General features: G+C 39.4%; 1 protein-coding gene across 4 annotated transcripts; it reads right to left on the minus strand.

Annotated features, from left to right (window-relative positions):
• Positions 1 to 1,922: 1,922 nt before the first annotated feature.
• Zfp69 (ZFP69 zinc finger protein) lies at positions 1,923 to 22,685 on the minus strand. Of its 4 annotated transcripts, none has more exons than XM_087215210.1 (7): positions 22,139 to 22,685; positions 19,609 to 20,049; positions 17,679 to 17,764; positions 7,763 to 7,889; positions 7,372 to 7,467; positions 3,173 to 3,308; positions 1,923 to 2,366 (listed from the first exon to the last, which is right to left on the minus strand). In XM_087215210.1, the coding sequence occupies exons 2-7, from the start codon at positions 19,733 to 19,735 to the stop codon at positions 2,351 to 2,353; spliced, it is 588 nt and encodes a 195-aa protein (XP_087071336.1). In that variant the 5' UTR covers positions 19,736 to 20,049; positions 22,139 to 22,685; the 3' UTR covers positions 1,923 to 2,350. The 4 variants fall into 4 exon arrangements, with proteins under 4 accessions (XP_087071336.1, XP_004851113.1, XP_004851112.1 ...); XM_004851056.4 differs by having other exon boundaries at positions 22,031 to 22,660; XM_004851055.3 differs by having other exon boundaries at positions 1,923 to 3,308; positions 22,139 to 22,636.
• Between the last annotated feature and the right edge of the window lie 1,724 nt (positions 22,686 to 24,409).

Raw genomic sequence — 24,409 nt, forward strand, 5'->3', positions numbered from 1 at the left:
TAAGAACCCTTCCCCAGGAATTTGAGCTGGGAAGTGAGAAAAAGCTTTTCTCTGGTGATGGCTGTCTGTAACTGATTTGCATTGAGCTGTTATTTAAAAAATAAAAGAATGAAGACAAAGCATTGACAGAGAGAGGGACAGAGACAGACAGGCAGACAGACAATATCCAGATTTTCCAAAGTGCTTCAGGACCTGGTCCCAATCCACTGTTAGTATGTATTGCATCTCCTGAACTCAATGAATTACATCAAGGTCCTTCTAATAATACCTTCCCCACTCTTGTGAGACTCAATGTACCCCCAATTAATTTTTATTTGAAATCTAACAAGTACTAATATACTGAATTTAATCAGGGCCCATATGAGAAAGAGAAAAGTAAATGGGAGATGAAACTATAAGGTGGGACTAGATATAATGGAGAGTTCTAAGCTGTAGTTATGGGGAGAGCGAGCTGAGGGGAGATTAACACTTGTAGAATCATTAAACTTGGCATACACCTGTAATCCCAGCTACTTGGGAGGCTGAGGCAGGATTTTAAGTTTGAGGCCAGGCTGAGCAATTTAGTGAGACCATGTCTCAAAAGGGCAGGGATATAACTAAGTAGTAGAGCGCTTGCCTAATGTGCATGAGGCCCTGGGTCCAACCCAGAAAAAGAAGTTGTAAGATTGAAAAAGTAAACACAAAATCACTGTGGTCCTGACCTTGGTGCTGTTTTCCTAAGATATGTTAACTAATACTTTAAGTCATATCCCTCATCTGTCTCTATGTGTTAACCTAATTACAATCATCCTATAAAATACTATCTCTGTATTATCAGTAATATACCGTGGTAAACTCTCCCACTAAGTCCCTGCCTCAATTGTGAGTTCTCCATTCCAACTATAGAGGTTGCAGTGAATGTTATGTTCATCAAGGTAAGTGGATCAGTCTCCCCTTCATCAGACAGTCCCAGCCCCAAGTCAGGGAGTGAAGCAACTGTTTGGGAAAGTGTCTCTTTCTCCAGCTGAGACTTGTTGGGCTCAGCTATTCTTCAAGAAAATATGAATTCTTTTCTGGCTCCTGGGATGACAGGTGCTGCTGTTTTTGGAAAACGCAGCTCACCTAGTACTTCTAAACTGTAGTGCTGTGATAAGATGGTTTCTGACGGCTGACAGGGCTATTTGCCCAAGATGCTTCAACTCCTATAATTCGATTGTCTTGCTGGTGGAAATATAAATTAGTCCAAACAAATGCACATACATATTACTACAGAAATTCCAGTTCTGGGAATTTACCCAACATCTACACTTACATGTGTTTGAAATGAATTAACTGCAATATAGTATTTTAAAAGTTTAGAATAACCCAAGTCAATCCATAGTGAACTAGATAAAAAAACATTGATCCAGTGAATTAGATAAAAGAAATTCATTCCATGGAATGTGATGCAGCTATAAAAAAGAATAGGCACTGAATGTACTGAAGTGGAATGATGTGCATGATACACTGATAAAATTGATGTGCAGATGTTTGTACAGGAGGCTATTCCTATTTAAAGGAAACTGAATATTTGTATTATTTTGGATGTAAATAAAAGAATCTGTAAGGGTACATGAAAGAAAGTTATAAAAAATGGCTGTCTCTTAATAGAGGACTTTGGCTGTGGGAAATGAAGCTTTTTACTGTGTATAACTGTCCATACCTTCTGAACTTTATACTGTGCAGCTTTCTCCATTAGAAAAATAAAATTTTAATTTAAAAGGTAGGAGTGGCATGTTTTAAACAGTAGTTCCCAAATACTGGTCTGTAAATCAGTGAATGCCTAAGAGTATTTTATAACCCATCATGAAATCAGAAAAAAATTGTTGTGAATTTTTCATAATGCTGAATTTAATTTGAAGGAGCAGGATTTATTAAGTATTTTGTACAGAGGTGTCAGTAGACAGTTTATGAATGTAGTGTTTATTTACACAGTAGACAAAATTAAAAGTTGCCATCATATCAGTTTCTCAAACTTGTTTAAGTCCTGAAATTTTTTTTTTTTTTGTACTGGGTATTGAACTTGGGACCTTGAGCTTGCGAGGCAGGCAGCATAACCACTGAGCTAAATCCCTATCACTGAGTCCTGAAATTGTAAAGCTTTAGAATCACTGATCTAGAGTTGGCTTTTGTTCTCATATCAAGTATCATTTTTCACACATTATTGGGGGATGCATTCCTTCTGTGTATTTCATGGTGTCGGCTAAGTGATGAATTATAGCTGAAGGATTTTCCACATTCATTGCATTCATAAGGTTTTTCTCCAGTGTGATGTCTTTGATGTTTCTTAAAGGATGAATCATGCCTGTAAGCTTTTCCACAGCGGTTGCATTCATATGCTTTCACTCCTGTATGAACAGTTTTATGGTTGCTAAGGTGTATCCTCTGCCTAAAAGCTTTCCCACATTCCTTACATTTGTAGGGTCTCTCTCCAGTATGAATTCTTTGGTGGTGTGTTAGATATGCTCTATGACTAAAGGTTTTACAACAGGCAGTGCATGCATAGGGCTTCTCCCCAGTATGAATTCTTACATGTTCACTAAGGTGTCTAATCTGTCGGAAGGTTTTTCCACATTCACTGCAAGTAAAGGGTTTCTCTCCAGAATGAGTCCTCAAATGTTGGATCAAGCTAATGTTCTGACTGAAGGCTTTCTGACATTTATCACATACATAAGGTTTTTCCCCAGTGTGAGTTCTGTGATGCTGATTAAGTGATGACCGATGTCTGAAGGTTTTGCCACATTCCTCACATTCAAAGGGTTTCTCACCGGTATGGATTCTCTGGTGTGTGTTAAGAGATGCACTTTGACTAAAGGCCCTTCCACACTCCTTACATCTGAAAGGCTTCTCACCAGTATGAATTCTCGTATGTTCAGTAAGGTGAATGGGTTGTTTGAACATTTTTTCACATATATTACATTCATAGATTTTTGTTCTTATGCAACTCATTGGATGATTAATCAAGTCTAATTTGTATTTGTTCCTTTTTCTAGAGTTGTCACATTTATAGTGCTTCTGTTCTAAAATAATATTTGAACTCACAATATTTTCCCCAAATTTCTTAGCTTCTCGGCCTGTCTTTTTGTGGGCCAAAATGGTTTGTCTCACATCTGCCCGATAGGCTTCCTGGTGCCCTTCTAAAGCATCATCATACCTGGAGACTTTTCTCAGTGTGGAATAAATGACATCATTGCTTATGAACCTTTCCATCATAATGCCATGATATAACTGTTCCTGGGATATGCCATTTTTTGAGGATGACCTGCTGGTTTCTGTTTTACTCTTCAAGTCTGAAAGAAATTTAAAAAATGCAAGTAATTCATTCATTTTGCTTTACAAAAAAAATCAGTTCCTTACTGGTTATAGAATAGAGACATAGACAATTATATTTAAATAGTTATGCAGCCTAGAGAAGTAATGGGAAATGAAATCAACAAATAGGGAACATGTTAAATCTGAGTCTTTTAGTCCTGTTCTTTCTACTATTACTAAGTCATGAAATTTCAATGCTATGTTTTTAAAAATATTTTTTAATTGACTGCCACTTTTGGGAAACAATCTCAGAAAGATAAAATGTTCCTTTCCTCATTCCAGCAGCAGCAGAATAGACATTAATTCAAAAAATTGAGGTTAAACTAAGAACACTGACAAGAATAGTATGCTGTCCTTTCTTAAAACTTGTATTAGTGTGTATGCATGTAGTTCTGCTTTATGTAGTTACTAAAATATCCACGAAATCCTATTTATTCAAAGGAAACTTGAAAGAAATCCAAACTCTATTAAGACTGCTGCAAGGTTCAAGGAAAATATACTTTAACCTTTACAATTCTGACTGATTTTCTCATTTGATAATCTGTTGCACTATTACTAATATTTCAACCGACAGGTCTGTATTCATGAAAAATACAACTTCTTATAAGATCTTTTGGTCAACTCAGAAAGTTCTTTATCACTTTTGAATTCCAAATTCTAAATGATTAGAATTCCAAATTCTAAATGATAATGAAGTCTATGCTCTGTGGTCCCCTAATTCTAGTCATCAATAAGGAAAGAAGACGGGAAGACAACAGAGAAAGAGAAAGAAGACATTTGTGTACCCCTCCCTGGTTCAGTATCCAACCCTGAGGAGGCCCAAACTGAGGGAGGAGGAGAAAACAAGATTTAATTCTGAATAAAATTGGGGTTTTTTATTATTTCACTGAACTCAATAAATATTTTCCTAAAATCAAGACTGCTCTTGTTGTTTAAAGATAATGGACAATCTATAAGACCTCTTTGACATTTTATCCAGAGGTAGGGAAAGAACTTTTAAGGTAGTTATTATTATATTATTTTCTTTTTAGTTGTTTGTTTTGTGGTGCTGGGGCTCAAACCTAGGGCTTTGCACATGCTAGGCAGGTGCTCTACCACTGATCTACACCCTCAGCCCTTGTTATGTTCCTTATTATAAACTGTAGAAGAGAAAATACAAGATATATACAATCACTAGAATTTATAACACAATGAAACAAGGTGGCTGCCTATATAAGATCAATATTCAAAATCAATTATGTTATCATTACCAGCAACAAGAAGAAAACAATTTTCAAAAACTATACCATCTATCATAGCAAGAACATACAGGATTTTCAGGATGAATCTAGCAAAAGTTGTGAAATATGTACAACATCTTTATGGAAAAAATCCTGAAACTTTACTGAATAAAAATTAAATAATAATGAATAGAGAAATGTATCAAATTCCTTAATAGTAACATCATAACAATGTTAACTGATCTCAAAATTGATCTAGAAATTTGATTCTATTCCAACCAAACTGTTCGTAGAGCATTTGTGTTTGTGTGTGTGTAATTCATATGGAAAAGCAAGGGGCTAAGAATAGCTAGGACGAGGTTAAAGAAGGTGGGTGAACCACTTCTACTTGGTATAGTCTCCTTATGAAATATACTAATTAAGATAGCCTGCCATTAGATTAGGAATAAAAAAATAAATGAGTGAAATGGAATAGAGAGAGCCCAGGAATAGACCCAAGCATATAAAGAAATTTGACAGGTGGCAGAGCAGCATTAACTATTCAATAAATGGTTCCTGGGCAGATTATCCATGTGGAAAAGTTAAACTAGGTTTTTGCTTCATATTATATATAAAATAAATTCCAGGTGAATTAAATATGAAAAGCCAAACTTTAAAAATATAAGAATATACAGAGGAACACATATATGTTATCTATAGGCAAAATAGAGGATAGCAGAATGAAAGCACATAAGAAAAAACTGACAAATTCCATATGATTAAATTATTAAACTCTTATCTTTTAAAAGCCTCTACTTTTATCTGGGAGACTAAAGCAGGAGATCACAAGTTTAAGGCTAGCCTGGATACCTTAATAAGACTCTGTCTCAAAAATGACTGGAGATGTAGCTTAGTGGTAGAGTGCTTATTTCTCATGTGTGACCCCTCAGGTTCAATCCCCAGTAACACAAAAAAAAAAAAAAAAAGGAAAGTGAAAGATGGACCACTGACTGACAAAATATTTGCAGAACAAAGCTATCAAGGATAAATATCCAGAATGAATATGTATCGACATACATAAAATATGTCTATACAAAAAAATTGGCGAAGTATATATAAAAAGATCATTTACAGATGAAGAATGCTAGATGGCTGATAAACATGAAAAATATGATGCTTCTCACTAGTAATCAAGAAAGTGAGAGAAATGATGTTATATGCATTCAATGAACTTATAAAACTTTTAAAGTTTGACAATATCAAGTGTTGACCAAAATGCTGAATCTCGGGAACTCTCCCTCTCATTTTTTTTTAAAATTTCAGTACTAGGGCCTAAATCGAGGACCTCACACATGCTAGGTAAGCACTTGAACACTGAGTTACATCCCCAGCCCTGTGTTCTAGGAACTCTCAAAACCTGCAAATGGGCATATAGACTGGTGAAATTGCTTTGAAGAGTAATTTGGTAATACCTAGGAGATGAAGGCACACATATTCCATAATTCTACAATTTTGCTTCTACTAACTCTCTTAGACACTTGCATATGTATATGAGCATATATGTACATGAAACTATAGGATCTTTGTAACCTCAAAATTTGGAAACAATGTGTTTATCACCAGAAAGATAAATAAAAAATAAATAGTGATTATTTTAATGGAAATTTATGAACCAGAACAGCATGGAGAAACACCAACAGTGTTGAATGTGAAAAGCAAGTCAAAGTATATATACCGTTTATTTAAAGAATAACAACATGTAAAAGAATGTTGTTGTTTAGGGTTTTATGTATGTAATGAAAGTATGAAGACAAATGAGAATAAAAACAAACTCAGAAGAGCGGTTATTTTGAAAGCTAGGAGAGGGACTTGTTAATTACAAAATCCCAGGACACATGCTCAGAACTGTTCCCAAAGCCCAACACATGGACTTCTGTGAAGAACTCCAGCAGGTATTCAAGAGAATAGCCTAGACCTGACAACAGCCTGAACAGTGGGTGATACAAAAAGGACAGTCCACAATGAGCTTTTGCCACTCTCCTCTCTTGCATGGTGGCCCACTCTCATGCTGTAGAGTGTACTTCTTTTCCGAATTTCACTTGACCCAAACTCACTCTACAGAGCTTGTTTCTTTTCCTACCTTCAATGAAATTTTGCTACTGTTAAAAAAATAAAGAAAGGTACAAGGGGAATTGTGGAGCTTCAACTGTTTTATTTCTTAATCTAGTTAAAAGCTAAGCAAAGATTTGCTGTAATGTTCTTTATACTGTTCTGAATGTCTAAAATGTTTCATAATAATAGCAAGGTTTAATTAAGGAGATTGCTAAAGACTACTGGATTTGGTGAAAAGGAATCCTGTGTTAATTTCCCTCGCAGGAGTTTTCATGAAGTAGGTATTACAAAATATTAAGATACATGAGTTAAAAAGATTGAAAATTGAAGCTGGGATTCTAAAATAAAAGGTGGCAAAAAGAAATAAGGCATAAAAGGGAAAATTAAAGATTTGTAGCATAAAATGATAGACTTGAAAAGAAATTGTTTATTTGTGGAGAGCTACATACATCTAACTGCTTAGCGAAAGGAGCTTTAATTCAGCAGACCTTAGGACACTGGAGAAAGAGGCAAAATCAAGTTCCACCTTAATGAGAATGAGACTTCTCTTAACTCCAACACCAGAGAGACTTTTCCAAGAGGGCTCACTGAGTAAAAAGGGTAACACAGGGAGGCGTAACGTAAGGTCTAGTGCAGGACCTCTCTGGTGGCCTGAGCCTTCCCCACAGTCTAGGAAGACCCTGAGCACTCTGGCCTACATACTAAAAGGTACCATATGCCTTGGTCTCACCTGTACTGGGATCTCCTAGGTCTTCTTTTTCTGTCATCCATGGCTCTTCTCCTTTTTCCAACTGTGAAATCACACTAGGCTTGGAAAAGTGATAGCCTGCTCATGGAGTCAGAGGAAAAAAAGGTGAATGTTTACATTGATGTCTAAGAAACACCTCCAGAATTTAGTTCCAGCTTCTGGTAGACACTCTGAGAGTAGAAAGGGGCATGTCCTTTTATTTTAGCTCTATAAACTAAAGTTGTTCCCCAAGGAAAGAGAATGAGATACCCTGGGTTGGTTTTCAAAGGAATAAGACATTTCTAATATAAGTAATTCACAACATAGATAATTTAGAAAAACTGACACTCCTGTAATATACAAGTGTCTGTATATATGGATGGCCTATCCTTACCCACTGACACCAGGTTCCTGTAATTCTCCAGCATCACCTCCCGATACAGATTCCGGTGAGCAGGGGCCAGCTGCCCCCACTCCTCCTGGTTGAAGTCCACAGATATGTCCTTGAAGTTCAAAAGTTTCTAGAATATCAAACACATTCCTTTGAGTCAGTCCACTGCAATCAAAGTTCAAAGAGTTCTGACAGTATTCTACATTCTGACCGATTTCAAACTAATTTTACCAGGTGCCTTGTATGGATCTATCTAGATTCTCTGGAAAAAGAGTATATTAAACATATAGGATAGATGGCTTAGAAAACATACAGAATAATGGGCTTAGAAAAAATTAAGTAGTATAAGGGGAATAGAGAGAGACCTAGTGAGGATCAGGATGGTCTCTTGTGTAGAGTGCTTGTGGAAGGTCACTCTAATAGGAGAATATTTAGCCAGAGACAAATTCAGTGAGGGATAGTCATGTGGAAAAGCATGCCAGGCAGATGCAAAGGACATCAGGTAAGAACATCCTTGGGTTGTGGAAGGAAAAGGAAAGTGAACAGTATGGGTGGAGGCAGGTCAGGGATAGGGAGACTAGAAGATGACATCAGAGCAGGATGAAAGCTGAGAGGTGGGACAACCTTTTGCTTTTATTGTTGCAAATATCTATGTGTTCCTGCTGAGCTTAAATTCTGGGGCCCAGCTGCAGTTTAAGATTTTTTTTTTCCAGTACTGGGGCTTGAACTCAGGACCTTGCATTTGGGAGGCAGGTGCGGCATCACTGAGCTACATTCCCGGCTACTGTTTTGGTAGTCTAACACCCTCCTAAATATTGAAAAGACAAAAAAAGATCAGCCTCTAAGTAGTGGTGGGACACACTGACATTTGGGCTAATGAGGAACAAATTCAAGGGCCAGGGATTTAGCTCAGTGGTTTCGCCACCTGCTGTGCAAGTGCAAAGACCTGAGGAACAAATTCAAATTAAGCTGCATCAGAGCCAGAGCTCAGCCACAGCCCCAGAAGGAATATGAATAATCTACCCTTCATCTTAACCACCAGAGGGAATGGCTTAGCATCTCTTGGAAACAGAACAACAATAACAAAACTATACACACATATTATTAAAATTTAATACTGTGATAAAACCATAAAACAAATCACAAAAGTATAGCTTAGAAGTCATTAGAGAACACAAAATACTAAAAACTAATTCAATCCAACTGAAGAGGAGGAACTAAACTAGAAGTTCCATTTGACCCAGCTTCTAAGTGTTTTTTTTTTTTTGGTACCGGGGATCCAACTCAGGTCCTTGCACTTGTGCAGCAGGCGGCAAAACCACTGAGCTAAATCCCTGGCCCAGTATTTTTCTGAAAGAGTTAAAGACATCATATTATAGAGACACATGCATACCAATGTTAATAACAGCACAATTCATAATAGCTAAATCTGGAAGCAGCCCATATTTCTCTCAACCAGATGAATGAATAAAGAAAATGTGGTATTTACACACAATGGAGTACTGCTCTGCCATAAAGAAAGATAAACTTAAGTCATCTGTAGGAAAATGGATGCACCTGGAGGTCATAATGTTAAGTAAAATAAATCAGACACACAAGTTTAAATATCACATTGTTCTCTTATATGAGAAACCCAGAGTAAAAATAAAGAGCGGAATAAAAGATAGTTAATAGAAGGACACAGATCATTCTCAAAGGGGAAGGGGATCATAAGATGAAGGGAGCGGGAGGAAGGAAAGGGATAAGGGATAAAAAAAAAAATGGAATTAGGACCTCTGGGAAGATGGTGGAGCAGTAAACAGCAACAAATCAACCTCTCTGAGATTTGGAATCCAGACACTGGAAAATAATAACTTAGGAAGAAAAGGAGGGAGGTGGATCCCCAGGACCCAGGAAGGATCTGAAGGGAAAATTATAGCCCACAGTGAAAGTGAAGAGATAGACCACAATGCAGAAAAAGGAGGTGGCAAATTATACTTTCTCCCTGGCTCCTGGCACACGGCATGAGAGAGGAGGATTAAATTTACAAAGACAGAGTGAGGACAGGTGACTCCAGAGGTTTCCAGTGTGCTATAACAGCTGGTGAGTGACTCCTGTCCAAGTGTGTGCCTTGTTTCCTGGAGAGGGGACAAATGACTTGGCCAAATGCTATTTTAGGGAGGGGCCAACTGAGCCCCAGACTTGGAGCAGCCATGGATTTGCTTCATCACAGGGACCCCAGTGTTGAAATCCCACAATGACTGGATGAGGAACAACTGTGGGAGACATCCAGGGTTAGGGAGCCAAGGTCAGGTTGGCAATTGACACCCAGAGTGTTGTAGGCTGAACAACTCAGACCCCAACTGCACAACCAGAAGCCAGGATCAGCCTGAACTTCTGTGGAGTTGAAAGCAACAGAATCAGTACCCTGCCCTAATCCTACTGCAGGCTTGCTAGGATGATCCAGCATGGATCTAGGGTCTGTCTGCTTCCTTTGTCTTACCAGTGGCAGCAGAGACACTCCCTGAATTGGCCACTACCACAAAATTGTAGACCCCAGAAGATAACTGCGGGGTTGAAATTACAGAGAAATCTTTTTTTTTACTTTGCTTTTAGGGGGTTTTTTTTCTTGATTTTTTTGTTTTTTCATGAGTATAAAAATTTGTTTTAGTTTTTTTGTTTTGTTCTTTTGTTTTTTCTTTCTTTCTTTCCCTTTTGTCTTCTTCACCAGTCTCCTGAAGCTTGGGTAATCTTCCATTGTTCTTCAGCCTTGCTTCTAATCTCTTTCCCTTCTTTTATTATTCTATTTTTCTTCTTAGCCCTTTTAAATTTTCTCCCAAGGGCACAATTGCTCTACTGAGGGGATATTTACAGTGTATAATTTTCTGGTTTTTTATTTTATTATAGAACTATAAATCTTGTACCTATGCTTAAAGGTGGCAAATTAATAGTTATCACAGTTTGTCATTTTCTAGACTGACTGTACTACGTTAGCCAAGGTGACATTGTTTTTTTGATCAGTTGTTCTTCCATGCCAATACTGAGGTTGTCTGGGGGTGATACATAATAGCATAGTCCAGTACCAAAAAACTGGGTGCAAGGCCAAACAGCCAGCAAGCTCACGTACCTAATAAATTGAAGAGGCAGGAAGGATCTTGGGACTGACTCAAAACCCAAAAGCCAGCTAAGCCTAGAACATATCTCTGAAAAGTAGTCATTTCCTAAAGAGCTCTAGAGGTAATATAGCTACCTACCATAAGCAATTTATAAGCATCAATGTAGAAAACAAATTTTAAAAATAGACAATGAGAAAACATGGAAGTATGATGTAACCCCAGACCTCCAGCATGGCCAACGGAAATCTAGGGGGCATTGAGGTGGAAGAAATCAAAAGCCACACAGCTGAACTTTCTGAAATGGTAGCAGCAGAAGTAACAAAGTAGATGAATGAGTCTCCAGCAAAAAACAAATCAGAAATAATTATACAGATAACTAAAGAAATGATGACCACAACAAAAGTGAATCTAAAGTAGAAAGAGATAAAAAAAAATAGAGCAGCTTAGGAAAGTGATAGAAACCATGAATGGCCAATAGGAAAGAACTGGATTCCATAAAACAGATTGAAACAGATATCCAGGACATTAAAAATTATACTGAAAGTACACACAGCAGAATCATCCAATGTGAAGATAGAATATCAGATTTAGAAGACAGGTTTGCAGTTAGTGATCATCAAATGAAAGATTTCTTAAAAATAGCAAGGGACCACACAAAAATCAATTCAACAGATGCTACATGATGCAAAGTAAGAATAACATAAGATTAACTGGAATCAATAAAAAAATCAGAAGATAGTACAAAGGACATTAAAAAACCTGTTCACAGAAGTAATAGCAGAAAACTCCCCAAACATGGAAAAAGAATTTGACATACAGATAAGTGAGGCATATAGAACTTCAATTAGCCACGATCAGAAAAAAAAATTACACCAAGGCATATAATAGTCAAGATTCCAGAAATTCAACACAAGAATAGAATATTAAAAGCTGTTAGAGAAAAGAAACAAATTACCTATAAAGGAAAACCCATCAGAATCACAGCAGACTTCTCAACACAAACCCTTCAGTCAAGGAAACCTTGGAGTGAAGTATTTCAAGCCCTAAAAGAAAACAAACTCCAACCCCAATTAATGTACCCCACAAAATTATCTTTCAAAACTGACAGAGAAATAAGATACTTCCATGATAAAGAACACCTAAAGAGGCCAGGGATTTAGCTCAGCTGCACTGTGCCTGCCCTGCAAGTGCAAGGTCCCAAATTTGATCCCCAGTACTTCCCTCTCCCGAAAAAAAACACCTGAAGAAACTCATGACCACCAAACCAACACTCGAAACAGTTTTGAAGGATATTCTAGAAAACAACAATGAAGACAAGAATTCCATGAATCCCAATAGAATGAATCCACCAGGCAAGGCAAGTAATTAAACAGAGGAGAAATAAAGGGAACCAACAGCAGGAAAATAATATTGAAAGGATAAGTAAATACCTCAGTTATAGCCATCAATGTAAATGGTCTCAATTCACCAATCAAAAGAAACAGATTGGCAGAATGGATCAAGAAATAAGATCCAACATTATGCTGCATACAAGGAACACATTTAAGTCAAAAATATCACAGACTGAAAGTTAAAGGATAGAAAACAAGACTCCATGTGACAGGAACCTAAAAAAAAGCAGGTATAGCTATTCTCTTTGCAGACAAAGTCAGTTTCAAGCCAAGATTGATCAGAACAGACAAAGAAGGTCACTACATACTTGTTAAGGGACTAATCCAAGAGGAAAATATAACAATCACAAATATATATATACATCAAATACCAGCACACCCAACTATATAAAACAAACATTAATGGATATGAAAAATCAGATAAGCACTAATACAATAGTAGTGGGAGACCTCAACACCCCACTGTCACAAATAGATCAACTAGACAAAAATCAACAAAGAAATATCAGAGCTGAACCAAAAACCTTTGAACAAATAGACTAGTAGATATCTACAGAGTGTTCTACCCCACAACAACAGAATACATATTCTTCTCAGCTGCACATGGGACTTTCTTCAGAACAGACCACATACTAGCTCACAGAACATGCTTAAGTAAATGCAAAAAAAATGAAATTATCCCATGCATATTATCAGATTGTAGTACAATGTAATTGGAAGTCAATGGAAAAAGAAATCACAAAAAAATACATAAACACATGTAAATTAAATAACATCCTCCTGAAAAATAAGTGGGCCACAGATGAAATTAAAGAAAGGCTGGGGATTTAGTTCAGTGGTGCCACCACCTGCCTCGAAAGCATAACGTCCTGAGTTTGATCCCCAGTACCCCCCCACCCTCCCCCAAAAGAAGAAGAAATTAGACAGTTTCTACAATTAAATGATAATACCAATACAACATACCAGAACTTGTGGAACACAATGAAAGCAGTCCTATGAGGCAAATTTATAGTGGTGAATTTCCATATCAGAAAAACAGAGCAAGCTCAAATAAATAACCTAATGTTGAACCTCAAGCTTCTAGGCAGAAGAGGAACTTAGGGCAGGGGATTTAGCTCAGTGGTTCTGCCACCTGCCTCACAAGTGCAAAGTCCTGAGTTCGACCCCCAGTACCAAAAATTAAAAAAAGAGCAACTTAAACCCAAAGTGCATACAAGGGAAGAAATTATAAAGATCAGAGCAATTAATCTAATTGAGACCAAGAAAATAGAATCAATGAATTGAATGAATTAATCTTTTCTTTGAAAGATTAAATACAATAGACAAACTCTTAGCCAATCTTCCAAAAAAAGGAAAGAAAAGACTCAAATCCATGCAATTAGGAAGGAGAAGGGCAAAATGACAATGGATCCTGCAGAAATCCAGATCATCAACACCTACTTCGAGAAACTATACTCTAATAAGATGGAAAACTTGGAAGAAATGGACAGATTCCTAGATACATATGAATTACCAAAGCTGAATCACGAAGATATAAAAATTCTAAATAACCCAATATCAGTCAATGAAATTGAAGAAGTAATTAAAAACTACCAACAAAGAGGCCAGGGATTTAGCTCAGTGGTTCTGTCACCTGCCTCACAAGTGCAAGGTCCCAAGTTCAATCCCTGGTACCAAAAAAAAAAAACCTACCAACAAAGAAAAGCCCAGGTCCTGATGGATTCACCACTGAATTCTACAACAAATACAGAGATTTAATGTCACTACACCTTAAATTCTTTAATGAAATTGAAAAAGAAGGAGTACCCCCAAACTCATTCCTGGAAGCAAGCATCACCCTGATACCAAAACCAGAGAAGGATCCAACTGAAAAAAAGAACTGCAAGCCAATCTCCTTAATGAACACAGATGCAAAAATCCTTGATAAGATACTGGCAAACAGAATGCAGTAAATCATCAAGAAGATTATACACCATGATCAAATAGGATTAATCCCAGGAATGCAGGGATGATTCAACACACAAAAACCAATAAATGTTAATATACCACATAAAAGAACCAAGGACAAAAAATACACAATCAACTCAATAGACACAGAAAAAGCATTTGACAAAGTCCAACACCCATTCAAGATAAAACCCTATAGAAAACTGAAATAGAATGTCTTAACCTCAATCTGATAAATGCTATCTTTTACAAACCAATAGCCAACATCATACTAAATGGATAAAAACTGAAAGCTTTCACTCTAAAATCAGGAAAAAGACAAGGATGCCCACTATCATCACTCCTATTCAATATAGTTCCAGAAACATTAGCCAGAGTAATTAAACAAGAGAAAGAAATAAAAGGAATAAGGATAGGAAAGGAAGAAGTTAAATTATCATTATTTGCAAATGATATGATAGTCTACATAGAAGACCGCAAAAACTCCACCAAAAGACTTCTAGATTTAATAAGCAATTCAATAACATAGCTGGATACAAAGTCAGTACTCAAAAATCAATAGCCTTCTTATACACAAATAACAAACTCACTGAGAGAGAAATTAGGGAAACAACACCTTTCACAATAGCATCTAGAAAAATGAAATACCTAGGAATCAATCTAACAAAGGAAGTAAAAGGCCTTGAAAACTACAATACTCTGAAAAAGGAGATTGAAGAGGATATCAGAAAATGGAAAGATACCCCTTGTTCTTGGATAGATAGAACGAATGCAGTGAAAACTGCCATACTTCCAAAACTGTTAAATAGATTTTATGCAGTCCCAATCAAAGTACCAATAGCATACCATATAGAACTAGAGAAAACAATCCTAAAATTTATTTGGTTCCAGAAGATATCTAGAGTAGCAAAACCAATTCTGGGCAACAAAAGCAAGGCAGGGAGCATTACAATCTCCTACTTGAAATTATACTACAAAACTACTGTGATAACAGCTTTGTACAGGCAAAAAAAAAAAAGAAAGAAAGAAAAAACCCAAAAAACAAACAACAAACAGACCTGATGATCAATGAAATGGAAGATGCAGAAACAACTCTAAACACACTCAGCTACCTTATTTTTGACAAAGGAGCCAAACACCTTCACTTGAAGAAAGATAGCCTTTTAGGCCTGGGATTTAGCTCGGTGGTACTGCGCCTGCCTGGTAAGCGCAAGGTCCTGAGTTCAATCCTCGGTGGAAAAAAAGAAAGAAAAAGTAAGATAGCCTTTATTTATTTATTTATTTATTTATTTATTTTTATTTTAAAGACAAGGTCTTGCTATGTAGTTCAAGCTGGTCTTGAACACACTATGTAGCTCAGGCTGGCCTCAAACTCAGTGCAATCCTCCTGCCTCAGCCTCCCGAGTGCTCAGATTACAGGTGTGCACCACCACGCCCAGCAACCTCTTTAACAAATGATGCTGGGAAAATTAACTTTTCACATGCTGAAGATTAAACCTGGACCCATATCTTTCGCCATGAATAAACTAAAAGTGAAATGAATCAAAGATCTAAATACATTTTTTTAAAGATCTAAATAGTAAAACAGAAACACTTATTCTGCTGGACTAGGTAAAACTCTAGAATACATAGGTGTAGGCAAAGACTTTATAAACAAAACTCCAATCACACAGGAAATATTACAAAGAATCAACAACTGGGATCACATCAGATTAAAAAGCTTTTGCACAGCAAAAGAAACCACCAACAGAGTGAAGAAACCACCCACAGAATGGGAAAAAAATTTTGCGAACTATTCCTCAAAGGACCAATATCTAGAATATATAAAGAACTCAAAAGCTCAGACTCCCCAAATTTTAAAACCCTATTCAAAACTGGGCATCTGAAATGAATAGACGTGTCTCAGATGGAAAAGTGCAAATAGCAAATAAATATATGAAAAACTGTTCAACACCACTGGGCATCTGAGAAATGCAAATTAAAACCACACTGAGATTCCACTTCACTCCAGAAATAACAGCTATCATCAAGAAATCAAGCAACTCCGGGTGTGGTGGTACACGTCTGTAATCCCAACACTCGAGAGGCTGAGGCAGGAGGATCACCACAAGTTTGAGGCCAGCCTGGGCTATGGGGTGAGTTCACGGTCAGCCTGAACTACATATTGAGACCCTGTCTCAAAAAAAAAATTCAAACATATATATGTGTGTGTGTGTGTGTGTGTGTGTGTGTGTGTGTGTATGTATGAATGTATGTATATCAACCAATAACAAATGCTGGTGAAGCTGTGGGGAAAAAGGAACCCTTCTCCACTCCCATGGTGGGAGTGTAAATTGGTACAACCAATACTGAAATCAGAATGGAGATTCCTCAAAACACTAAAACTAGAGGTTCCATTCAACCCAGGTATTTCCCTTTTAGGTATCTTCCCAAAGAGTTAAAAGCATCATATCTCAGTGATATACCCACCCATGTTCATAGCAGCATAATTTGTAATAGCTAAATCTTGAAAACAGCCCAGATGCCCATTGATAGATGAATGGATAAAGAAAACGTGGTTTTTATATATAATGGAGTACTACTCTGCCACGAAGAAGGATAAACTTGAGACTTTTTAGGTAAATGGATGCAGCTTGAGAACATAATTTTAAGTGAAATAAATCAGACACACATGTTTAAATACCACATAGTTTCTCTTGTGTGAGAAACCCAAAGGGTAAATAAGGACCAAAATAGATGATAACGGGTAGTAGGAAGAAAATGTTCAAATGGGAAGGGGAACATGGGAGGGGGAGGAGAAAAGGGAGGGAACAGGGATAAAAAAAAGAATGGAGATTGAAACCCTGGGCCTTTGCACTGAGCTACATCCCAGCCCTTTCTTTGGTTTTTATTTTCTTCAAGTTTTTTTTTGGGGGGGGGGGGTTGGTACCAGGGATCAAACTCGGGACCTTGCGCTTTCGAGGCAGGGCCCGAAACCACTGAGCTAAATCCCGGGCCCTGGTTTTTATTTTCAGTCAGGGTCTCACTAACTCACTAAGTCGTCCATGATGGGCTCAAACTTGCAATCTTCCTGCCTCAGCCTCCCAGAGGGCTGGGATTATTGGCACTTGTCAACATGCCTAGCTTCATTTACAGATTTTGATTTTGAGATGTGACTAATGTTTATCTTAGATCTAAAGTGGTAAGTGCTGGTCTTTTAGGGACTGGAATATTAACGCACTTTGCTTTCTCTACCGAAATTAACACAATATTAGATCTAGGTGTAGTTGATCTAGAGAAACAAGAGTTCTAGGGAGGGAAAGGCTACTACTTTGAGCAGGGAAACTGTCACCACAGAAGCCCAGGTTTCTTGGGAGCAACTTACGTTGAGCTCCCCTGGTTGATTTTGTTAGTCTCAATTCACCCCCACCTCCCCACAAAGACAAGATTATATCCTTAAAAGCCAAGAAGCAATATTGAGAAAAGTGACAGAAAACTCCAACCCACCTGGGATTCTGTTGTCAGGATCCCAGGAATCACTTCATCCTCAAAACTTTCTCCCTGGGTCTCATCAGTATCCTGAGATAGCAAAGCTGGGGAAGGAAAAGAACCATGAGGCTTATATCTCCTCAAATCCCTCAAACACAAAAACTGCCTGTAGATGCAGTGAAAGGGGCTTCTCCCCCAAAACAGTGACAAAGGACATTAAGGATGACTCAAGAGCAGCCTGAAGTGTATTTCTTTGAGCATTAATATTTCCCACTAGTCAATGCTGGTCCAGATCTATCAGGCCACCCATTTGTTTAAAAATCTTCAAAGGTTCTCCACTGACAAGAATAATACAAACACTTCATCATGGACTTCAAGGCATTCTATGGTCTCCCTGAAGCACATTTTCCTCAGTAATGGTTACCTCCAAATGGCCATCCTCAGAGGTGAGAGTGACATCTGGCTGTGACATGTTACCCCACTGAGCACCAGGATTGATTTGGCTGGCTAGGCAGGTGCCCCCTTCCTCCCTCACCACTCCATGTGTGTCCCTCCTGAGGCCGCATGCTCAGTTGAAGAGGACAACTCTTCCCGATAGTCGAGGACTGTTTCCTCAGTCAAGGGTATGTAAGTAGCTGCACTCCCCTGCTAGAACCTCCTAACAAGCTCTCAAACCACTATCCTTTTTATATGTGGGACACCACCCATACTGCACTCCTAACCTTCGCTTGACTAAATATTCCCCATTCTCCTATTTTTCTGTCCTTTCTCTAAATCTTCTATTTAAAAAAACTTAAAAGAGCCTTTCCGGGTCTGATTCAGTTCTATCTGCCTTGTGAAAATCTCTCAGATAATATGTAATCAGAAGAAAGTTTCCTGTCCCCTGTATTCCCAAACTGCTTTTCTTAGGCTACCTTCTATTACTTTGATCTGACTGTATGTCTATCTCCATCAATTAATAAGCATTAGAGAGAATTATTCATTTTTCCACCTGTCAAGATACTTGACCAAATTCCTGCCTGATACTGCTAGAACACAACAAAATTACTGGCTGAATACAAAGCACTAAAGATGTGAACGAAGATACCACATGAAACATAAATTCCCTTGTCCATCTATCTACTCCTGACCAGACCACCAAATAAGGTGTGATTCTGGACATGAGCCCAGTATTCTTTCATAGCTCTCTCCTTTCCAAAAGCCACAAACATAACTCTTCTCTTATTGTTTAAATTTGAAAAGTTCCCCACAACTCATGTGCTAAAGGCTTGATTGCCAGCTGACAGGCTTTTTGGGAGGTGACTAGATCATGAGGACTCTAACCTCATCAAGAGGATTCATCCACTGCTGAGATCATAATTTGAAGGCATTATTGGTAGGTGAAGGAAACATGGGGTGAGGCTTAGCTGAAGGGAGCAGGTCATGGGGATATGACCTCGGGAACTATGTCTGATCCCCAGCCTCTTCCTCTCTGGCTTTTTCCCTCTTTCTGGTTCTTGGCTGCATGAGGTAAGCAGTTTTCAGTGCCATACCCTCCTGCCATGACGTTTCTGCCTTGTCACAAGCCTAAAAGCAATGGAGCCAGCTGACCATACACTGAAACCTTTGAAAATAGGAACCAAATTAATTATTTCTTGCTTTAAACTGTTTACATCAGGTTTTTTGAGAAAGAGTCTCACTTTGTAGTTCAGGCTGGCCCTGAATTCACTACATAGCTCAGGCTAGCCTCAAACTCGCAGTGATCCTCCTGCCTCTGCCTCCTCAGTGCTGAGATTACAGGAGTGTGCCACCATGTCTGGCCAATTATCAGGTATTTTGTCACAGTGACAAAAAGATAACACCCTCCAAAGATGTTTCCCCCAATTTCTTCCCCAAAGAGACCACCTCAGTGAAGGTACTCTTTCCACATTGAGATCTCTTTCTTCCCCCTCTACCAGTCTATTCTCACCTTCTCCTTCAAACATTTTAGTCACATCCTCCCACAGGGGCATCCCCTCCATGGCATTCCTTGGATGGTGCAACTTCACCCAGGTGCTGGCCTCGGAGGACAGGGTCATTAGGAGCTGCTGTGGCATGATGACTGCGGACTGAGCTGGTCCACTTCTGTTGAGAAAATTGCTGCAACCTCTGATAAGAGGCTTCACAGTTAGATGTGATCACAATTACCTAAGATCACAACTGCCTGCCCTTAAGAGTCTGGCATGGCCCTGCAGCACAAGGATCTGGGGGGTCCTAGAGGTTAGTGTGACTTAACAACTCTGAAAAACCCAGGCTGTTTCTCTGGGAGGTGGGCTGGTTTAAGTACATGCCTCTATACTCTTCTAGGGGAGCAAAAGGCAGGGAAAAGAGAGATCTAGACGTTCCTGTCATATGTCCAAAACTCCAGAACCTGCAAAAGATATAAAACAAAGATTTAGCATTGATGCAGAAATGAATACAAAGTATGATTTTTAAAATATGGTTAATATTTAAACTTTTAAAAAATTTATTATAAGAAGACTTTGCCACTAATGCCCCTCAAGATACTCCGCCATGTTTCAAACACTTATTCTATTGTTTTCAATACTTTCTGAAACAATCGTCTTTCATGTGTCTTTATTTGTGATATCGTGGCTGCCTTGAAGTCCAGAATCAATTCAAAACACTTACCTTTCATGGTCATTTTGACTTTGGAGAAGAGCCAGAAGTTGTACAGTGCCACATCAGTGAATAAAGTGGATGAGGACACACAGTGTTTTACATGTCTGCCTATCTATTGAATGGCACTTGGCAGCAGCATTCACTGTATTTTTTGTTTGTTTGTTGTTTTGTTTTGTTTTTGGTACCAGAGATCGAACTCGGGTCCTTGCCATTCACTATATTTTTTATCACACCTTGTGAAGGCCAACCAAAAAGACTTCCAGAACTGCTTCAGAAAATGACAAGAATGATGAGATAAGTGTGTCTGAAGTGAAAGGAAGTATTTTGAAGGGGAGTAATGGCAATGTATCTTTTACTGTAATCGTTTTTAAAAAGTAAATATTCACAGTATATTTTAATCATATGTCATATAAGGACACACAAAAAAATACATAAACACCCAAAGATGTGCAAACAAGTGCAGGCTCTGCTTTGTCTTCCCACTGCGTAAGCCGCATGTATCTTCTGCCTGGATACAGACTCGAGCGTAAAGAGCCCAGGATTTGAAATCAGACAGTTGGTTAGAGCCCTGACAGTTGTACATAAAAGCTCTGAGGCTCTCCAACTCTCTGAGCTTCAGTTTCCTCATCCATGAAATGGAGATAGTAACTGTACTTCACAGGGTTGTAATGTTGATTAATTGAGACAATGCTAAGCCTACAACAAACTCTTAGTTAACATTATTATAACCATTATCATATAGATAGATAGAATAAATAGATTTTTTTTTTTTTTGGTATCAGGGATCCAAGTCAGGTGCTTGTGCTTTCGAGGCAGGTGGCGGAACCACTGAGCTAAATTCCTGGCCCTCTTTTATATATTTTTGATCGACTGGAGATCGAACTCAGAACCTTTACACTGAGCTACATCTCTACCTTTTTTTTTTTTTCTTTTTTTTTTGGTACCGGGGATTGAACTCGGGTCCTTGCACTTGCGCAGCAGGCGTCGAAACCACTGAGCTAAATCCCTGGCCCCTACATCTCTACCTCTTTTTAATTTTTTTTTAGAAAATTTGAGACAGGGTCTCACTAAATTGTATAGGCTGGGCTCAAACTTTCGACCCTCCAGCCTCAACCTCCCAGAGCACGGAAATTACAGGCGTGCACCGCTATGCCGGTTGAAACTTTTTATTTTAATGCAATATCATAGCATTATCTTTAAATTTTTTTTTTCAGTACCGGGGATCGAACTCAGGACCTTGCACTTGCCAGGCAGGAGCGGCGCCACTGAGCTACATCCCCGACCTTTTAAATTATTTTTTAAAATAATTAGAAATCTGAATTTAAGGTTCATTTCGAATATCTCAGCTGATAGAAAATCACGTAACTGCGTTTTGGCGTGAACAAGTCGGCTCGTTACCGGATGAGCTCCTGCTCAGCTCACGGTAAAATGCATCCTGATTTTAGAAATGTTAAAACTGGGGAAGGGGGTATGTGCTCAAAGGGAGGAAATACATCCAAGGACTATAACAGAATTGTTTGTAGCTGGCACACTTGAGAACTACCCTAACCCATCATCTCATCCAAGCCCTGGCACCTGAGTAGGTGCCGCCACCGTGACCAGGTCCAGTCACAGTGGCCCCAAACACAGGCTGACTTTTTGGAGAAGAGAAAGGTATGTGACTGCGTGCGACCTACAGACTGGAGCTCTGGGAAATATCCTGTCTCTGAATGTAGAAAAAGTCTCGTTACCAGAGAGCAGAAACTTCCCACTGAAGCGGTCTTCCTTCTGAAACAGCGATAGACTCTTTATTTCGCAGCTGCCCGGTCCTCGCGCCGGCGGAGGAGCCGCCTACTCACCGGGTGGGCCTGGGACGAGGGGCGGCCGGAGACCGCGCGACCCCCGAGGCTTCCTGCGGCAGAAGTCTCCTCAGAGGACCGGGTGGTCACACATGCAGGTCTCTGTTCGCCTTTTAAGGTCAGACCGCAGCGCCCAGCGCTCAGTAGACTTCCCTCGGAAGCCCAGAGGACCGCTGGTCTTTGGACAGGACGAGGGTCTTTTCCAAATTCCGATCCAGGGCCTGCCAGGCTGGATGGCTCCGAGCGCCGGAACGGGAGGGGCGCCCCGAACGGGCTCCTGCGGACCCGGGTGAGGACACCGCACCGGCTGGGGCCGGCAGCTGCGGTCAGTCCACACCGGCCCCTTAGGCCGCAGTCCAGCGTCTCCTGGAACCTCAGTCCCCTAGACGCACCCTCCAGACGACCGTCTGCCGCTCCCAACCCCGTTCCGCCCTAGCCCCGGCGGCCCCAGTCCGCCCGCCCCACGCGGTCAGCCAGAGGCTGCCCCAGGCTCCGTTTTCCCGAGCCGCACGCCCGCCGCCCCGCCCTCTTCGGGGAGCGCGCGCCCGAGAACCCGGAAGCCGGAAGCCGCCGAGCGCCGGCTCGCGCCCGCGGGCATCCGAGACCCAGGGGCGGTTCCCGGGCGGGCGGGCAGCGCTTTCTCACTGTCGGAAGGACTGAGCGGTCTGCCGGCTGTAACGTGGTCAGCCCGATCTCCGTCATTCATTCATTCATCCATCCAACAGCGCCCTTCTGAGTGTTTCTATTGCTGCATAACCTCCCGTGTCTCTGTGCTCCAAATTTCCTCTTCTTGTAAGGTCACCTGTCAGATTGGCATTAATGCATATCCTAATGCCTCATTTTAATTTAATTACCTCTTTAAAAGGCTGCTTTCTGAATACAGTCACATTATGAATTAATAGGGGTCAGTGTCACCATATCAATTTGGTGGGAACAAAACTAAGCCAGTAACATGTAAAAGATGGCCAGACAATAGAGAATTACCAGACCAAAATCAAATCTGAAAAGTCAGCATCCAGGAAGGTAATCCAAGTTGGAAGCTGTTTTGCATGAGAGAGAGAGAGAGAGAGAGAGAATAGTGGTGCACGCCTGTAATCCCAGCTACTGAGAAGGCTGAGGTAGGTGAACAGTCCAGGCCAGCCTGAGGAATTGAGACTCTTGTCTCCAAAGAATAAAAAAGGCTGGGCTATACCCCCAAATGGTAGTACACCCCTGGGTTTACTCCACAGTACCACAAAAAAAGAAAGGGAAGAAGGGGGGCCCACAACTACTGTGGAGTGAAATAGGAGACCCTCCTTACAATAACAGACCCCTACACAGGGTAAGGATGAATTAAAAATGGAGCAGCTTCAGAGAAATTTGTAGTCTAGAATAAAATTTCCTGTCTTAAGTCATGATCTTAGTTTAAAGTGTTCTCTGGCTCTGATGCCACCAGATGCCTGGCAAAAGCAAATTCAAATCTTCCTTTGAGGAAAGCATTATAACGTAGCCTCCCAATTGTTCCTACACATGTTTAGTATGCATGAGGCCCTGGGTTCAGTATCCAACACCCCCCCACACACACACACACGCATGCAGGGGAGTGTGCGCGATAGTGATAAATGGGTACATAAAGAAACCAGGAGAGCCAACAGATACACAAACACCAGAAAAGATTTGAAAAAACGTCTGCTTTTGACATCAGATATAAACTATAATTTTTCTTTAAAGAAATGAAACATAACTTGAACCATTTTCCTAGGAGCTAAAAGTTGATGGAGCAGATACAATAACTAAATAGAAATTCTATGATAGAGAAATATAGTAGCAAAATTATGAACTTAGTGGGTGAATATAACAGTGGATTGAACATAGCTAAATAGAGAACAAATCAAATGGAAGGTAAATCCAAAGAGATTATCTAGAATGATGAAGTATTAATGAAAAAATAAAGGAATCTAGGCATGGTGGTGTACGCCTGTAATCCCAGCACTCAGGAGGCTAAGGAGCTTGCTGCAAATTCCAGGCAAGCCTGAACTACTTAGTGCAACCCTGTCTTAAAAAGAAAAAAAATTAAAATTTCAAAAAGGGCTGGGGATGTAACTCAGCGGGCAGGTCCTGCATTCAATTTCCAGTACCACAAAAAAGAAATAAAATAAAATCTATGAAAAGAGGCTAGAAATAGAGGAAACTGAAGAAGATCTACCAAGAGAGGAACAAAGTGCAGAGAGTATTTAAAGAGACAATGACTGAATATTTTGCAATACCTATGAAAGCAACCAGATCCAGATA

This window comes from Heterocephalus glaber, unplaced genomic scaffold (assembly GCF_053883595.1).
Source record: "Heterocephalus glaber isolate CG9 unplaced genomic scaffold, H.glaber_assembly_v1.0 deba00001452, whole genome shotgun sequence".
Lineage (NCBI taxonomy): Eukaryota > Metazoa > Chordata > Mammalia > Rodentia > Bathyergidae > Heterocephalus > Heterocephalus glaber.